The 14,403-nt window shown below is 45.8% G+C and overlaps 1 protein-coding gene across 1 annotated transcript in view; it reads right to left on the reverse strand.

Annotated features, from left to right (window-relative positions):
- Positions 1-2,939, reverse strand: part of LOC108790270 (probable threonine--tRNA ligase 2, cytoplasmic) — a 41,838-nt gene extending 38,899 nt beyond the window's left edge. The window contains exons 1-2 of the mRNA XM_018560493.1: positions 2,672-2,939; positions 2,536-2,594 (exon numbers count right to left, since the gene is read on the reverse strand). Coding sequence (XP_018415995.1) covers positions 2,536-2,594; positions 2,672-2,871 — 259 coding nt within the window. The 5' untranslated portion in view covers positions 2,872-2,939. The remainder of the gene's footprint in view (positions 1-2,535; positions 2,595-2,671) is intronic.
- Positions 2,940-14,403: the final 11,464 nt, after the last annotated feature.

Below are 14,403 nucleotides of genomic sequence, written 5' to 3' on the forward strand. Positions count from 1 at the left end.
TCAAGAGCCAGTCTGCCCAGTCCAGGAGCCAGTCAGAATGTTTTTTTCCCCTGGAGCCAACTCCATTGACAATAACTAGAGAAAACCTCAAACGTTAGGCGCCAGCTGTACCGGTGACTACCTGGCTCCTGGAATTTGTCCAGCTCTCACATAAGGTAAGGTATGGTAATCCCTGGCTGACTTAGGATGATTAGGAATACCTACCTCAATACAGCATTTGGAACCACTTCTTGGTTACTTGTAGTCTCCAAGTTCAATATTAGAATAAACTGTTTTGAATGCTCAAATTATTTTAAACAAAATTCATTTAATGGGATTGCACTGAGACTATGGTATGTAACCAGTATGCACTGGGGTATAATAACAAACTATTGTTTGAGAACCCTAAACAATAACTTCGAGCCTCTAAACAATTATTCGTGAGTACCAACAGTCTTTTAGCTCTACAACCTGGAAATTCTGTACTAGCTAGAGACTTTACCCACCCACAATACCCAATGAGACTGACCTAGCTGCACATCTGTGTTACCTCTATTAAGCAGACAGTGCAAACATTGCCTCTTTTAGGGCCCATTCCCACCAACAATCAGAAGGTAAGTCAATGCCCATTCACACCAACAATCAGAAGGTGAGTCAATGCCCATTCACACCAACAATCAGAAGGTAAGTCAATGCCCATTCACACCAACAATCAGAAGGTAAGTCAATGCCCATTCACACCAACAATCAGAAGGTGAGTCAATGCCCATTCACACCAACAATCAGAAGGTAAGTCAATGGAGGTTCAGTTGACTTTTGGCGATTGCACCCTGTTGCGTTGCATTCTGTTTTTTTTTTTTAAATGTTTCCCTTTTTTGGGGTAATTTGTATGTGAAGTAATGTGTCCTGAGTGAACATACTTCACTGTATTGCGTTTACATGCATTTTGATGGATTGCACTGAAAAAAGTAGAGTATGCTCCACTTTTTTGTTTTTCAGTGCACTGCAACACAACAGTGTATACTGGCTCTATTCACACCCATACATTTTTTGGTGCTTTTGCATTAGCATCCGTTGAAAAACGGATGCCAACGCAACGGATCTGGTGTGAATGGGACCATAGTCCTGTCTGTAAGGCAGGGCACACACCTTACAACCATCGCAAGACTTTTGTCTTGCGATGGTTGTAAGGTACTTAAAAAAACATACGATCTGCCTATCTTGCATAGGCAGATCGTATTTGCGATGGTCACAAGCCACGCCCCCTGAGGGGAGGGCTTCCGATGACCGCAATGCCAAACGGGCAGTGTGCGCTTGCGCACACCGGCCCGTCCGGCTTTTATCTTACAAACATCGCACGATGCCCGGCGGGTTTTCAAACATGTTCGTAAGTTTAAAGTCGTGCGACCTTACAGTAGTAGAGGTCGCACGGCTTCCACACACCTTACGATAATCGTACGATCGCGGGATTTCCCGCGATTATCGTAAGGTGTGTGGGGACCTTAATGCTAACTTGTATGCAGAAAGTTTTGGCTCTTCTTTAATGAGGTGGATGCTCATCAGTGCAATATTAAGTCCCACGTGATGCTTTGGAATCAGGCTTTGGATTACGCTGCGGTAATGAAAGTTTAAACGTGCATTTTACGGTGCATTACAGAAACATACTTTAAAGCAGAACTTGAATTTAAAAACTTGCAAGCAGGAAGAATAATATACGATGAGGGAAAATTATCAAAAGGGGAGCAAATTCTGGAGCAGCTGTGCATGGCAACTAATCAGCTTCTCTCTTTCATTTTCAAATCTTACCTGAACAAACTGAAGAGAGAATCTGATTGGTTGCTATGCATATATGTTCCAGTTTTGATAAATCCCCCCTTTAGACGGGGCTGTGCATGCGGACCTTAGTGTACATTCTCAGCATGCCTTGGTTCCAGGATGAACAAACTCCTGTGCGCATTCACAGGAGTTACATCATCTTGGCCCAGTCAGTCAAGATGGCCAAAGTCTCCAAGCCCGGTTAATGCAATGTACTATGGGCATTGCCATTCATTCACAATGGCATCCAATTTATAAGCATGAGTTGAAGTGTGCTACCAACCCATTTAAAATGGATGGGCAGTCTTAAAGAAGCATACTATAGCACCCACGAGGGGACCCTGTGGCAAGAGCCATGTTTTATTTGGCAGTGGGTACAAAGCCTGCATCTATACAATATGCTGGTCACATTGCATTGAAGGAATACATGCTGGATGGTCACGTGTGCCTGCATTGACAAGGCCTTACCAAGTAACCCCTATAAATGTCACTCTTAGTCCAGCCATGTATTTCAATGTAGTCGTAGCACTAACAATCTGCTCAGTCTCCCCTGTGCCATTTAGGTAAAAGAACAAAGAGTAGGCATTGTGAAGGACAATGGCTTCCCCCATACACCATGAGGATTGATTAAATAGATCTCTGCTCACATATGTGGGTTCATATATAGACAATACAATGTGATCTGTACACAATCATGGATTATTGGCAATCATTGGTGTGTACATACATACACAGGCTCACCTCTTTCTCCTGAGGCCTGGCCTCCTCTTCTCTGCCTGGACTGGCCTCCTCTTCTCTGCCTGGACTGGCCTCTGCCCTCTCTCTCTCCTGCTCCTCTTTCAGGCTTCTTTGTAGATGGGCCATCCTGTATTTCAGCTCCTCTTTCAGGCTTCTCTGTAGATGGGCCACCCTGTATTTCAGCTTCTCATTCTCAGCCCGGAGCTCCACCAATGTTGGGCTGGGGTCAACCTCTATCGTGCCCTGGGTGCCCAGATCCACGAGTCGGCCAATCTCCTCACTAAGCAAGCGGATCTCTTGCTCCTGGCTGGTCAGCCGATCTGCAATTTGGGCAGCCATGTTCCAATGTGCACAACACAGAGAGAGACTGTGACAGCTGCAGGCCCTGTTATGAGGAAAGCGGCATCTCCAGCATCCCTTTAGAAGTGTGGCCTGCTTGTCTTATCCTTACTGGCCACTGGGTGCTGCAGACTTTGGCTGGGCATATGAGCTGACAATTATTATTATTATTATAATACAGGATTTATGTAGTTTCAAAAGTTTGCACAACACTTTACAATATAAGGAAGACCTTACAGTTACAATACAAATCAAGACAAGATGGTAAGGAGAGCGTACAGCCTAAAAGGGAGAGACAAGTGATACAAGAAGTGGTAGATGTGTACGGATGAATTGGTTGAGAAAGTGATAATCTCCTTACCCCCCAGCCTTCTGACATAGGAAAGATGGATGCCTTTTTGCACAGAATATTTAGACAAAGCACACACTAATGATTACATAGACTAAGAACAATTGAAGCAGAAGTCATAGGATTGTACAGCCATACCTCACAACTGTCCAAACCAAATCCTTCTGTCCCTCTTTCCTCCTCAGTTGTCCCTCTTTTTTATTCTGATGTACAGTTGTAGACGGTCTCCTTACTCCATCTCCTGGCTGTCTCTTCTTGCTCTTTCTCCTGGCTGCCTCTCCTCGCTCTCTCAAAAAATTGCCCCTCACATCGCTAGAGTGTTCGGGTTTCACTTGAAGAAAAGGAAGGTGGCAACCCTATGTACAATACACTCCAGTAACACCCATCATGCCATAACAACACACCTAAATAATAAAGTAAACACACAACAAAGCTTGTGGGAAAACAATAAACCGCAGCCCCTTTATCGGGTTTAAATACATTTAAAACAATGAAACTGACTTTAACCGTTATTACCAAACAGAACCGCTCTTCGGCTCAATTCAAATCTCAGCGTCAGCATTTTTAGGCCTTTTTTTGAGCATTATACATTTTTCATTGTGCATTTTATGTGTTTTTAATGTGTTTTTTCAGGTATATCCAGCTACAGGCGTATTTACACAGAGGAGAGCTGCTTCTTTGGAAAACGCACAACAAACGCAAAATGTTTATGTTGCACTTGTAGAGACATTCCCATTGAAGTTTATGGGGCCAAAAATGCTAAATTCTCCTGAAAAGTAGTTTGTGTAGTCTTTCCAGAGATTAAAACAATGGAAATCCCCTGTTTGAGGGCTTGTTCACACCAAATACAGTGCGTTCCACGCGGTTTGCTGGTGGAACGCACTGTATCGCATACTAAGCTCTCCCCTGTGTTTTGGGGCAGGAGTGCGATTGCCTGCACCAGAACAAAGCATGCATTTTTTTTGCAATCGCACTGGACCAGAACGCAGGCATTGTTGTGCCACGTGTTCTGGTGCAGGCCATCGCACTGCGGACAGGGGGGCGTGGCTGCATTGACTTCAATGCACCGCCACCCCCCCTCCTGCCCCAGAATGCAGGGGGAGTATAGTATGCAATACAGTGCGTTCAGGCAGCTAACCTCACTGGTACGCACTGTAAATGGTGTGAACAATCCCAGAGTGTTCTAGTGCTTAGCCCTTTCACCTACAAAACGCCTCGGTGTGAACGATGGCTTAACCACTAAGGCCTCATTCACACTGCCGCTCATATACGCGCGTATATGTGCGTACTGTCCCATATGCAGCATATGCAAATAAATAGCTCTATACACATAGCTGAGTATGGGGCCGTATATTTGCGTAGCGTAAAAATGCACAAAAACAGAATGGAACCGAGATGCGTCCGGGCAGCATATTTTACGCGCATATGCGTGTTTGTGCATGTATACGCACGTAAACGCGTACAGTTCATTAACATTTCTATTACGAATGATGCATTCTGGGATTGCATAAAGTGCACGCATATACGCACATGCGCGCGTATATGTGTATATATATGTGCATATACGCGCGTATGTGCGCATATATATGCAATATACAATTTTGCTCTTGTGTTGTGTGTGAATGAGGCCTTAGTCTTCCAGTCTCAAGCAACAATCATTTACACCAACCAAATTACCGTTTACAATCTACTTTTGGTAAAACAAAAACGCTTAAGCAGGAAAAATGTGTGTACAAACACGCCAACGATGCAGGAATGCGCACAAACATGAATGCACATTTGTGTTTGTTTTTTGCTGTGTTTACCGCTCGTCACCCATTTATTTCAATAGGTGCCACACGAGCGGCAAACATAGCAAAGTAGCTCATTTTCAGCTGTGTGTATTTCTCCCCCACGTTTGATGCATGGAAAAAAAATAATTTTACTGGCTGTATTTGAGGTGACATTATCAAGCAATGGCAACGCACGTTTTGAACATGTTTCACGTAATGTGAAGATGTGAACGGGGACTTAATGGGGGCTTAGGCTCAATTCACACCTAAGCGTCAGTTTTTCAGGCATTTTGTTTTAAGGTTTTTGGGGCATTTTACATGCGTCAACATGCAGTGTTAAGTGTTTTTTAAGTGTTTTGTTGTGTGTTTTTCAGCTTGTGATAATACTGTGATAATACTGTTGCTATATATTGTGACATGTCAGAAAAATATATGTAAACCTACTGAAATTTTTACTTTAACTAACTGACACATATGCAGCACCACCTAGTGGTTTGCAGTCACTGTGCACATCTAAAGGGATGTAAGAGATGCCTCCTTCATTGTAAACTGACTGGTGCTATTCTAAGGCTGGGTTCACACATGGGCGTTTCCTATATGCACGTTTTACACGCGTTTTTTGGAGCGTATTGTCAAGCGTTTTCGCACACTAGAAAACGCGCGATGTACGTGTCCAATGAAAAAGACTTCCTGAGACGCCACATTTCCTTTTCCTGTTTCCTTTTATGCAAAGGACCGTGTGTTGTGTGCAGTTTCTTTGTTACAGAGGAGAGTGAGCTTTTTTAGTGATTATGGAGCTTGGGAAACGACGACGAACTGCAGCAGTTGTTGCAGCAGTGCGGCTTATACGTTTGAGACGAAGGAGACTAAGCAGGCGAAGGTTCTGGGTCCATCCAGTGATTGCGAACCGAGAACAAAGAGGGCAGTTTTGGGCCATGTATGAAACCCTCCGTGGCCATGAAAAGAAATTCTTTTCCTATACGCGCATGTCCATAAATAGGTTAGTACATATACAATGCTTATTGTTGTTGTGTCCCATATAATAGTAGCATCATAGATTTTATTGGAAGATATGTATATGCAGGGCCGGACTGGCCATAGGGCATATCGGGCACTTGCCCGATGGGCCGGACTGGGCCAAACACAATCACCCTGGCAGTGTTCGGGCCAGCTCGGCTCAGCCCGTTATGTCCGATGGCCAGCTGACACTGCAGCTCCTCTGATGAGAGAGCTCAGAGAGGCCAGCCTGAACACAGAGCTGTGCAGCCCAGCCCCCATCACCAGCCAACTTCAGCCTGAGACAGGGGGGGACTGTGTGCAGGACACCACTCTGTGAATGAAGATCACAGAACACCGTGTGTGAGTTGACGGGGGTGGAGGTTAACCATTGCTGTTCCAGTAAGTTATGTCTCTCTATAATTAATGCAATGAAGTCCAAATACAGGGTGCTCAATGCTGTCTGCTTTATTAAAGGTTGAAAAATGCCCAATGCAAATATACAGTACAGTATAGCATATTAAAATGACAGCATTTAGGGGATTTGCATTCAAAGTCTGGACCAGTCTGGGATCTGCAGGTGACTCCTGTAAAATTGGGGGACGTGGGACCAGCTCCCTTGTGGTAGCGGGTATCTTTTTAGCCTCACATATCTTAAAGTGGCATTAAAGTTAAACTTTTTTTCCCCCCTTTTCCAATCCTGCTGTAGGGACTTACCTTAAATGATGTCTCTTAGGCCTCATTCACACGAGAAACAGCCGGCAGGTATAGCTCTGTGCTGCGTGCACGGCCGCATGCCGCCCTACGCTCACCCGCCCTGCACGTCGTGCGGCTGCTCGTACTCATACGCTGACAGGATGGATCCTGTCTGCGTCCGAGCCGGGACACCCGCACGGACCTGCACTTGGGGTGAGCGTAGGGCGGTCTATGGCCGCATACTCCGATAGAGAAGGACAGGGGCTGCGTACTAATCACACGCAGCACCTGTCCTTCCCGGGAGCTGCCCGATACGGCCGTGCACGGAGCTGTATGTGCCGGCCTTTTCTCGTGTGAATGAGGCCTTAAAGGAGAACTATGAGGTGAGTGCTTTTCACTCACCTCATAGTTCTAGCCGACCTGTGACAATGAGACTGTCACAGGTCGGCTCAGTAGATCGGGAGGTGAGCGAACACATAGCGGCGTTCGATAGGCAGAGCCAGCTGTCACTCACGCAGCTGGGCAGATCCATACATAATTGTCGGGATCCGCTTCAGCTGCGGCGTCTCAGTATACCGCGAGCTGTAGCTCGCAGTATACTGAGTGTAGGGTGAGGGGAGGACCCTAGTTTGTGTCCTCCCGTTACCCTAAGGAGAACTATGGGGCAAAGCCCTAACCCCATAGTTCTCCTTTAATGCAATCTTCTTCTTTCCTGTAGTTTTCAGCTGTCCTTCCAGCGCTGCTGCGGGTCTCCGATCCAGCGCTGACGCCTCTGTCCTCCTCTAACTCCATAAGTATGCTCCATATACTTACCTTGTGTCTATCCTCATCTCCCAGCCGAACATCTGAACTGCACATGCGCCCGCCCCAAAAGCATATGCGGCCGCCCGAGAAATTTTTAGATGTTTGGACGGGAGAGCGCGCCGGAGACACAGGTAAGTTTAACTCTTTGGAATTTTTGTTTTTTTTATCGTTTTGCATATATCTACTGCTTGCTAGCCATAGATATATGCAAAAACATGCTGAGGGTTTAACCCCTTCATGACTGAGGCCTTTTGTTTCATTTTTTGCACCCATGTTATATTCCACATTTTAGGCCTGAAAATTACTTAAAACCCCCAAACATTATATATTTTCTGAATGCCAAGACCCTATAGAATAAAATAGTGGTAGTTGCAAATTTTTATGTTGCACAATATTAGCGCAACTCCTTATTAAACCCCAAAATTTCGTGACAAATGTAATTAAATGCCCCAAAACACAACAAAATACCAATTTTTTTAATGAAATATAAAACGAGTAAAACGATACCCAACATGCCCAGTTTACAAATTGCGTGCATCCGTGAAACAGCGAAAAACAGCAGTACCCCAAAAAGTCCATAGAAGCCCCCAAAGGTCATCAATTTAGAGATACCCCAAAATACTGGCCCTAGAATTATTGCTCTCACTCCGGCGTGCGCGGCGATACCCAACATGTGTAGTGCGTTCGTCGTTTTCATACGTAGGCGCACCCGCCACGTGTTTATGTGGCGATGCGGGGGCAGGGGACTTAAACATTTTTTTTAATTATTATTAGATTTATTTTAATTTTAAAAACTGTTTTGTTTTTTTTAACCTTTACTTTGACTGCTATCACATAGGGGGGCTTACAAGCCCCCCATGTGATAGCAGATGGTGGTGACAGGTACTCTTTAAGGTGATGCTGGGTGTCCAAAAGACCCCAAGTGTCACTTTTACACTAGAAATAAGCTATTGAAGTGCAGATCGCACTTCAATAGCTTAGACCTGGGCTGCAGGAGCTCAGAACTGACAGCCCAGGGACCGGAAGTGATGCAATCTGCATCGCTCCCGGTCCCATAGAACGGGGAGGGGATCGATGAACGGAAGTTCGTCGATCTCCTCTCCAGCTCCCCGCGGACACCAAGAAAGCTGGGCCCGTAGGAGGGGCAACGGAGCCCGGGAAGCACGGCGGGGGTGTCAGGGGGGCGGCCCCTTCTTTGGGACACTCGCCAGAATCGCTTGTGTTGTAAAGCCGACAGTCGGCTTTACAAGTTTAAACAGAGTCCCGGCGGTTTAAACAGCCCTGATGCTGGCGTCGTACACTGTACGTTGTCAGTCACGAAGGGGTTAATAACCCTTTAATGAAACATACCTAGCTGCCATTATGTATGTAATAAAGGTGTTACTAACATGTTTACATGGCCAGGAACATAGTGCACTCCATTTCATTGCTGTGTACCCTGGTCATCAGGGGGTACGGCCGATACACGTGTGAGGGGCTCGGGCTCCTTACATGGGTATCGGCCATACAAGGGGCAGCATTGCAGGGGTGACAAGGGAAGAGGTGGAGGCGGCTGGGCCCCAGCAGCACCAGTCCGGTGGCAGAGGAGACTGGGCCCCAGCAGTGGCAGGTAAGAGGAGCTGAAAGGAGGTGCAGGGAAAGGGATCGCCCGACCAGCTCACCTGAGACCCTGCGGACCCCACCATAGAGAGTCTCAGATGGGCTGTGCAGGATCTATGGTGTGCTCTGCAGGGTCACTCTCAGGTGGGTCCTGAGTCCAGTACATTGCTAAGCCCAGAGTGTTGCTAAGCCCAGAGTGTTGCTAAGCCCAGAGTGTTGCTAAGCCCAGAGTGTTGCTAAGCCCAGAGTGTTGCTAAGCCCAGAGTGTTGCTAGGCCCAGAGTGTTGCTAAGCCCAGAGTGTTGCTAGGCCCAGAGCCCAGAGTGTTGCTAAGCCCAGAGTGTTGCTAAGCCCAGAGTCCAGTGCATTACTAAGTCCTGAGACCAGATTGTGCCTAAGTCCTGAGTCCAATGAATTTACTGTTCTGTATTGCTGTATATTGTATTGCTGGGATTTGTAGTCCTCTTACAGCCGGTGCCATTCTGCATTAGAGTGTAAGTTCCTCTGTACAGAGACTGAAGTGACTGGCTCAGTGTTCTCTGTACAGCGCTGTGGCATATATCAGAGCTACACTATATTACCAAAAGTATTGGGACACCCATCCAAATAATTGGATTCAGGTGTTTCGTGAGATTTCCTCGCTACTAAATATTCCGTGGTCACCTGTTGGTGGTATTATAACAACGTTGAAGCCACTGGGAACAACAGCAACTCAGCCAGGAAGTGGAAGGCCACGTACAATGACAGAGCGGGGTCAGTGCGCAGAAGTCGCCAACTGTCTGCAGAGTCAATACCGTGTTTCCCCGAAAATATGACACCGTCTTATATTTTTGGGGGCTCAAAAAAACACACTAGGTCTTATTTTTTTTATTGTACAACAATCCACACTTATTCATGTAGAAAAGTCTACATGTATTCATGTACACAAATATGGTGATCAGGACAACCAGGGGTGCCGTACCTTTCCAAGAGCAATTTGCTAACCAATTGCTGGCCACAATGAGCGAAGCATACTTTCACTATAAATTCCTCACAGGCGGAGTGCATTTGGTATCACTCCACCTGTGACAGGAGGCGGCGCTATTGAGGAGGCATCGGCTCCCTCCGGTGCCATCTCGCTTCCTCTACGGCTGGCTTCGTTGGCACCGCTGAGTCTCTCCTGCCTCTCCCGCGGCTCTTCAAGTCCCCTCTTATGCCACCACCAGCCCTGGTAATGGTCACAACTAGGTCTTATTTTCGGGGTAGGGCTTATATTTTAGCAATTCCCAAAAATAGTACTAGGTCTTATTTTCGGGGAAACAGGGTAGCTACAGACCTCCAAACTTCGTGTGGCCTTCAGATTGGCACAACAACAGTGCGTACATCACCAAGTGCAATGCAAAGCGTCGGATGCCGTGGTGTAAAGCACGCCGCCACTGGACTCTAGAGAGGTGGAGACGTGTTCTCTGGAGTGACCAATCACGCTTCTCTGTCTGGCAATACGATGGGCGTGTCTCGGTTTGGCGGTTACCAGGAGAACGGTACTTGCCTGATTGCATAGTGCCAAGAGTAAAGTTTGGTGGAGGAGGGATTATGGTGTGGGTCGTTTTTCAATGTTGACTTGTCTTGTAAATTGTTTTCTTGCAGCGATCAGTTAGTAAACTATGCTGTAAACAGCAGACACTGGAGGGCCGATTCACACCACAAACAGTGGTGGGAGGGGGCATGTTGGCGCATTGAAGTCAGTCGCACTGCAGCCACACACCCCGCCCTCAGTGCGATCGCCCACACCTAAACGCATGGCACATCAGTGCCTGCGTTCATTCCGGTGCGATCTGCAAAAATATCACATGCAGCATTTTTAGCAGATCACACTGGACTGGAACGGGTTCGGGATCCCCCCACCCCGAACGCAGGGAGATGGCTTGGTTGCGATACAGGGCATTCCAGAGGCTGACCACTCTGGAACGCACTGTTTGTGGTGTGAACCGGCCTGGAGGCAGTATCTATATCTGTCTCTGAAAATTTTGTATTTTCTACAAACATGGAAAAAGGAAAAATAGTGCCAGTACTCTATATACTTTCCAGCAGTAGTTCAGGCCGAGTTTACACCTTCCATTGCATTAAGCACACGTGGACACATGGAAGAAAGCACAAAAAGGGCGCCTTTCCTGGTGCAAATAGGTTTATTTCAACAAAAAGGTAAATAATGAACTGGCAGGTTCTCACAAGAGTAGAATGACAACAAACTGCAGGACAATATAAAAACCGGAGCAAAGAAGGGATCCGTGTAGTACGTCCTGTATACAGATACTACACGGAGTCATTCTACTCTTGTGAGTACCTGCCACTTCATTATTTACCTTTTTGTTGAAATAAACCTATCTGCACCAGGAAAGGCGCCCCTCTTTGTGTTTTCTTCCAGATGTCCCAGTTTCCCTGACTGTATTGGGGCTGCGCCCTGCACATATGCCCAGCACTTCTTCCTTGTGAGGGATGAGGAATGATTGCCTCTGGCCATTCTAAATAAGATTTTACACGTGGACACATGTTAAATGCAATTAAATTGACACTTGCGTTTTTTGTTGTTGTCTTTTTACACAGTGCGTTGCCCTCGTGCATTTTTTTACGCATTGCATTCATGGGCAGGTATTTCTGTTTACAGCAAGAGTCAACATACATTATTTTTCCTTTCTTAGGGCTCATTCACACCTATTCCAGTGCATTCCAGCACGATTACCTGCTGGAACGCACTGGATCGCTATTCTGCTTTGCTATATAATTTTTGCTGGGATGTGTAGTCCTCTATAGATGATGGTATTCTGCATTGCTGTATAATGCATTGCTGGGATATTTAGTCCTCTATAGCTGGTGCTATTCTGCATTGCTGTATAATGCATTGCTGGGATATTTAGTCCTCTATAGCTGGTGCTATTCTGCATTGCTGTATAATGCATTGCTGGGATATTTAGTCCTCTATAGCTGGTGCTATTCTGCATTGCTGTATAATGTTTTCCTGAGATTTGTAGTCCTCTATAGCTGGTGGTATTATTCTAGGAAACCCATTTCATTTTATCAGGTTTGCTAGGCATCAACTGAACAGTCCACCTATGGGCATGTGAGGGCAAGCTGTGCCAGTCAAAGACAACTACCCAGGCAACAAATACTCAGTAACACCATTGTAGAAATGGGTAATCTTGTTAAATATGGGTGGTAATATTATTATTATAATAATACTTTTTTTTTATCAGAGGTTCCTGCTTGTTTACCCTACACCTGTTTGTCCGCTATAGAGCCAGTACAGTATGTGTGTGTAAATATATATTTGTCCTCCTGTAATTAGGCAGCCGCCTTAGGCCACTTGTCGTTTAGGCTTCTATGTTTGGCTCTGCCCCCAGATTGTGATGGGTGGGGCTTGTCAGGGGTCATGTGATTGGGCTGCTCAGTCGAAAATGCCTGGGCCTATTTTTTGTCCCAGTCCGGCCCTGTGTATATGTCTTTCATGTATGTGTATTGCTAATTGCTAGTATTGACCCCCAACTTTTATATGTTACAGTTTTGATGAGCTGCTCGGTATGATGTGTGTCCAGTTGGAGCGCCAGGACACATTCATGAGAGACAGCATTCCTCCAGCCGAAAGATTGATCATAACTTTGCGGTAAGTTCACTAACATCACTCCTATGTTTTCAATTATAGACCAATCAAACATTGTAAGCAAGAAGCATGACATTAGTTATCTATAATTGTAAATGTGTGCTCTGTGCGATGTGCAGTGGCTGTAGGTATGAAATTAGTTATTTATATGTACTAATTTATAACCCTAAACTAGTACATATAAATAACTAATTTCATATAAACTATAACATGTAATTAAATTATATGTGTTATAGTGTTATTGATATGGAATTGTATATTAATGCTCTGTGCGTTGTGCGGTTGTGCCCTGTGCTGTTGTGCCCTGTGTGTTGTGCTGTTGTGCATTGTGCAGTTCTAACCTGGGTGTGTTTGTGATATGCAGGTTGACGTATGGCATGTGTGACCCTCCTACATATGTGTACCACAACCATTTATATAATAAAATCCTTAAAACAATTTTAAACCTTTTCAAACTGTAATCAAAAAAACACACAAACTCATTGTTAAATAGCCTTAAAATTTCAATATTCCTAAACATTCTAAATAAATTTCACGAAAAGTGAAATAAAAACAAGGCCATAACTGCAGTCAAAGGGGAAAGGCATTTTTCCTGCTCAACCGGGTTCAACACACCGTATTTGGAGGAGAAACTGAAAATGGTGCCTATAGTCGAACATCGAACTACGGAATTTTTGGGGCCAAATTTTATAAATGTTGATAATTTGGGAGCGCAAAGTTAGGCTCGTCCACCTGCATGTCCTCCCTCATTCCACGTGTGGAAAAGCCAGCTGGTATTTGGGTGGTGGAGGTGGAGTTATGTGCCAGGCTGGTGGAGGAAAAAACATATGTGGGCGTGGGTGCCATGTTTCTGGGTAGTGCTGATGGTGCATGGGTGTGTGTGGGTATGCTTGGGAAGTGTGTGTGTGCATGGGTGTGACATGTTGAGGTGGATGTCGAATTGGTGGGGCTGGTATGGGTGCAGTGGCATGTTGTGTAGAGACATCAATGAAAATTGCGGAGTCAAGGACTCTGGTGATTGCTTCCCGTATTTCTGACTGTCTAATTAAAGGCACCATTTTCAGTTTATCCTCCAAGCTGAGCAGGAAATGTGCCTCGCCTGAAACCTGGGGACAGGATGCGCCATCGAGTCCAGGACTTCAATTAGCCTGCCCTCCCCTCTTTCAGGCCTCTGTCGTCGGGGCCTGAGAACTGTACGCCTGCATACAGGTCGGTCCCCTGGCTGGTGGGGCAGACGGGGTTGGTGTTGCTGGTGGTGGTGGTGTACGGCTTTGTGGGGGTGGGCTCTGTGTTCCTGGGGAGAAGCAGGGCTCAGTGGCCTGTGTGGTCGAGTCCTCCTCGTCCTCTTTCTGCCTCTCAGTAGGCTCCCAGCTACTGTCGGTGCTGTCAAGAGTAATAAACAATACATTAGTATGTGCAATATATTATTCTCTGCATGTTATATAAAACTATATTCATGACCGTCATAAACATTGTAATTGACATGACTTACCTACGCATTTCCATGCAAGGAATAAGAAATGCGAGCTGCTCTGCATGTATGTGTCTGCAGGGGGCACTGGCACCCGATCCACTTCGGTGCTCCCTCTCCTTGCGCCTGTGGCGTGTAAAGGCGTCCTTATCGCTCTTTCACTTTCCCTTTAGCATATTGACTGTGGAAACAAAATGTAAACATGAACTAAT

This window comes from Nanorana parkeri, unplaced genomic scaffold, assembly GCF_000935625.1.
Source record: "Nanorana parkeri isolate BGI_ZX_2015 unplaced genomic scaffold, ASM93562v1 scaffold459, whole genome shotgun sequence".
Classification (NCBI taxonomy): Eukaryota; Metazoa; Chordata; class Amphibia; order Anura; family Dicroglossidae; genus Nanorana; species Nanorana parkeri.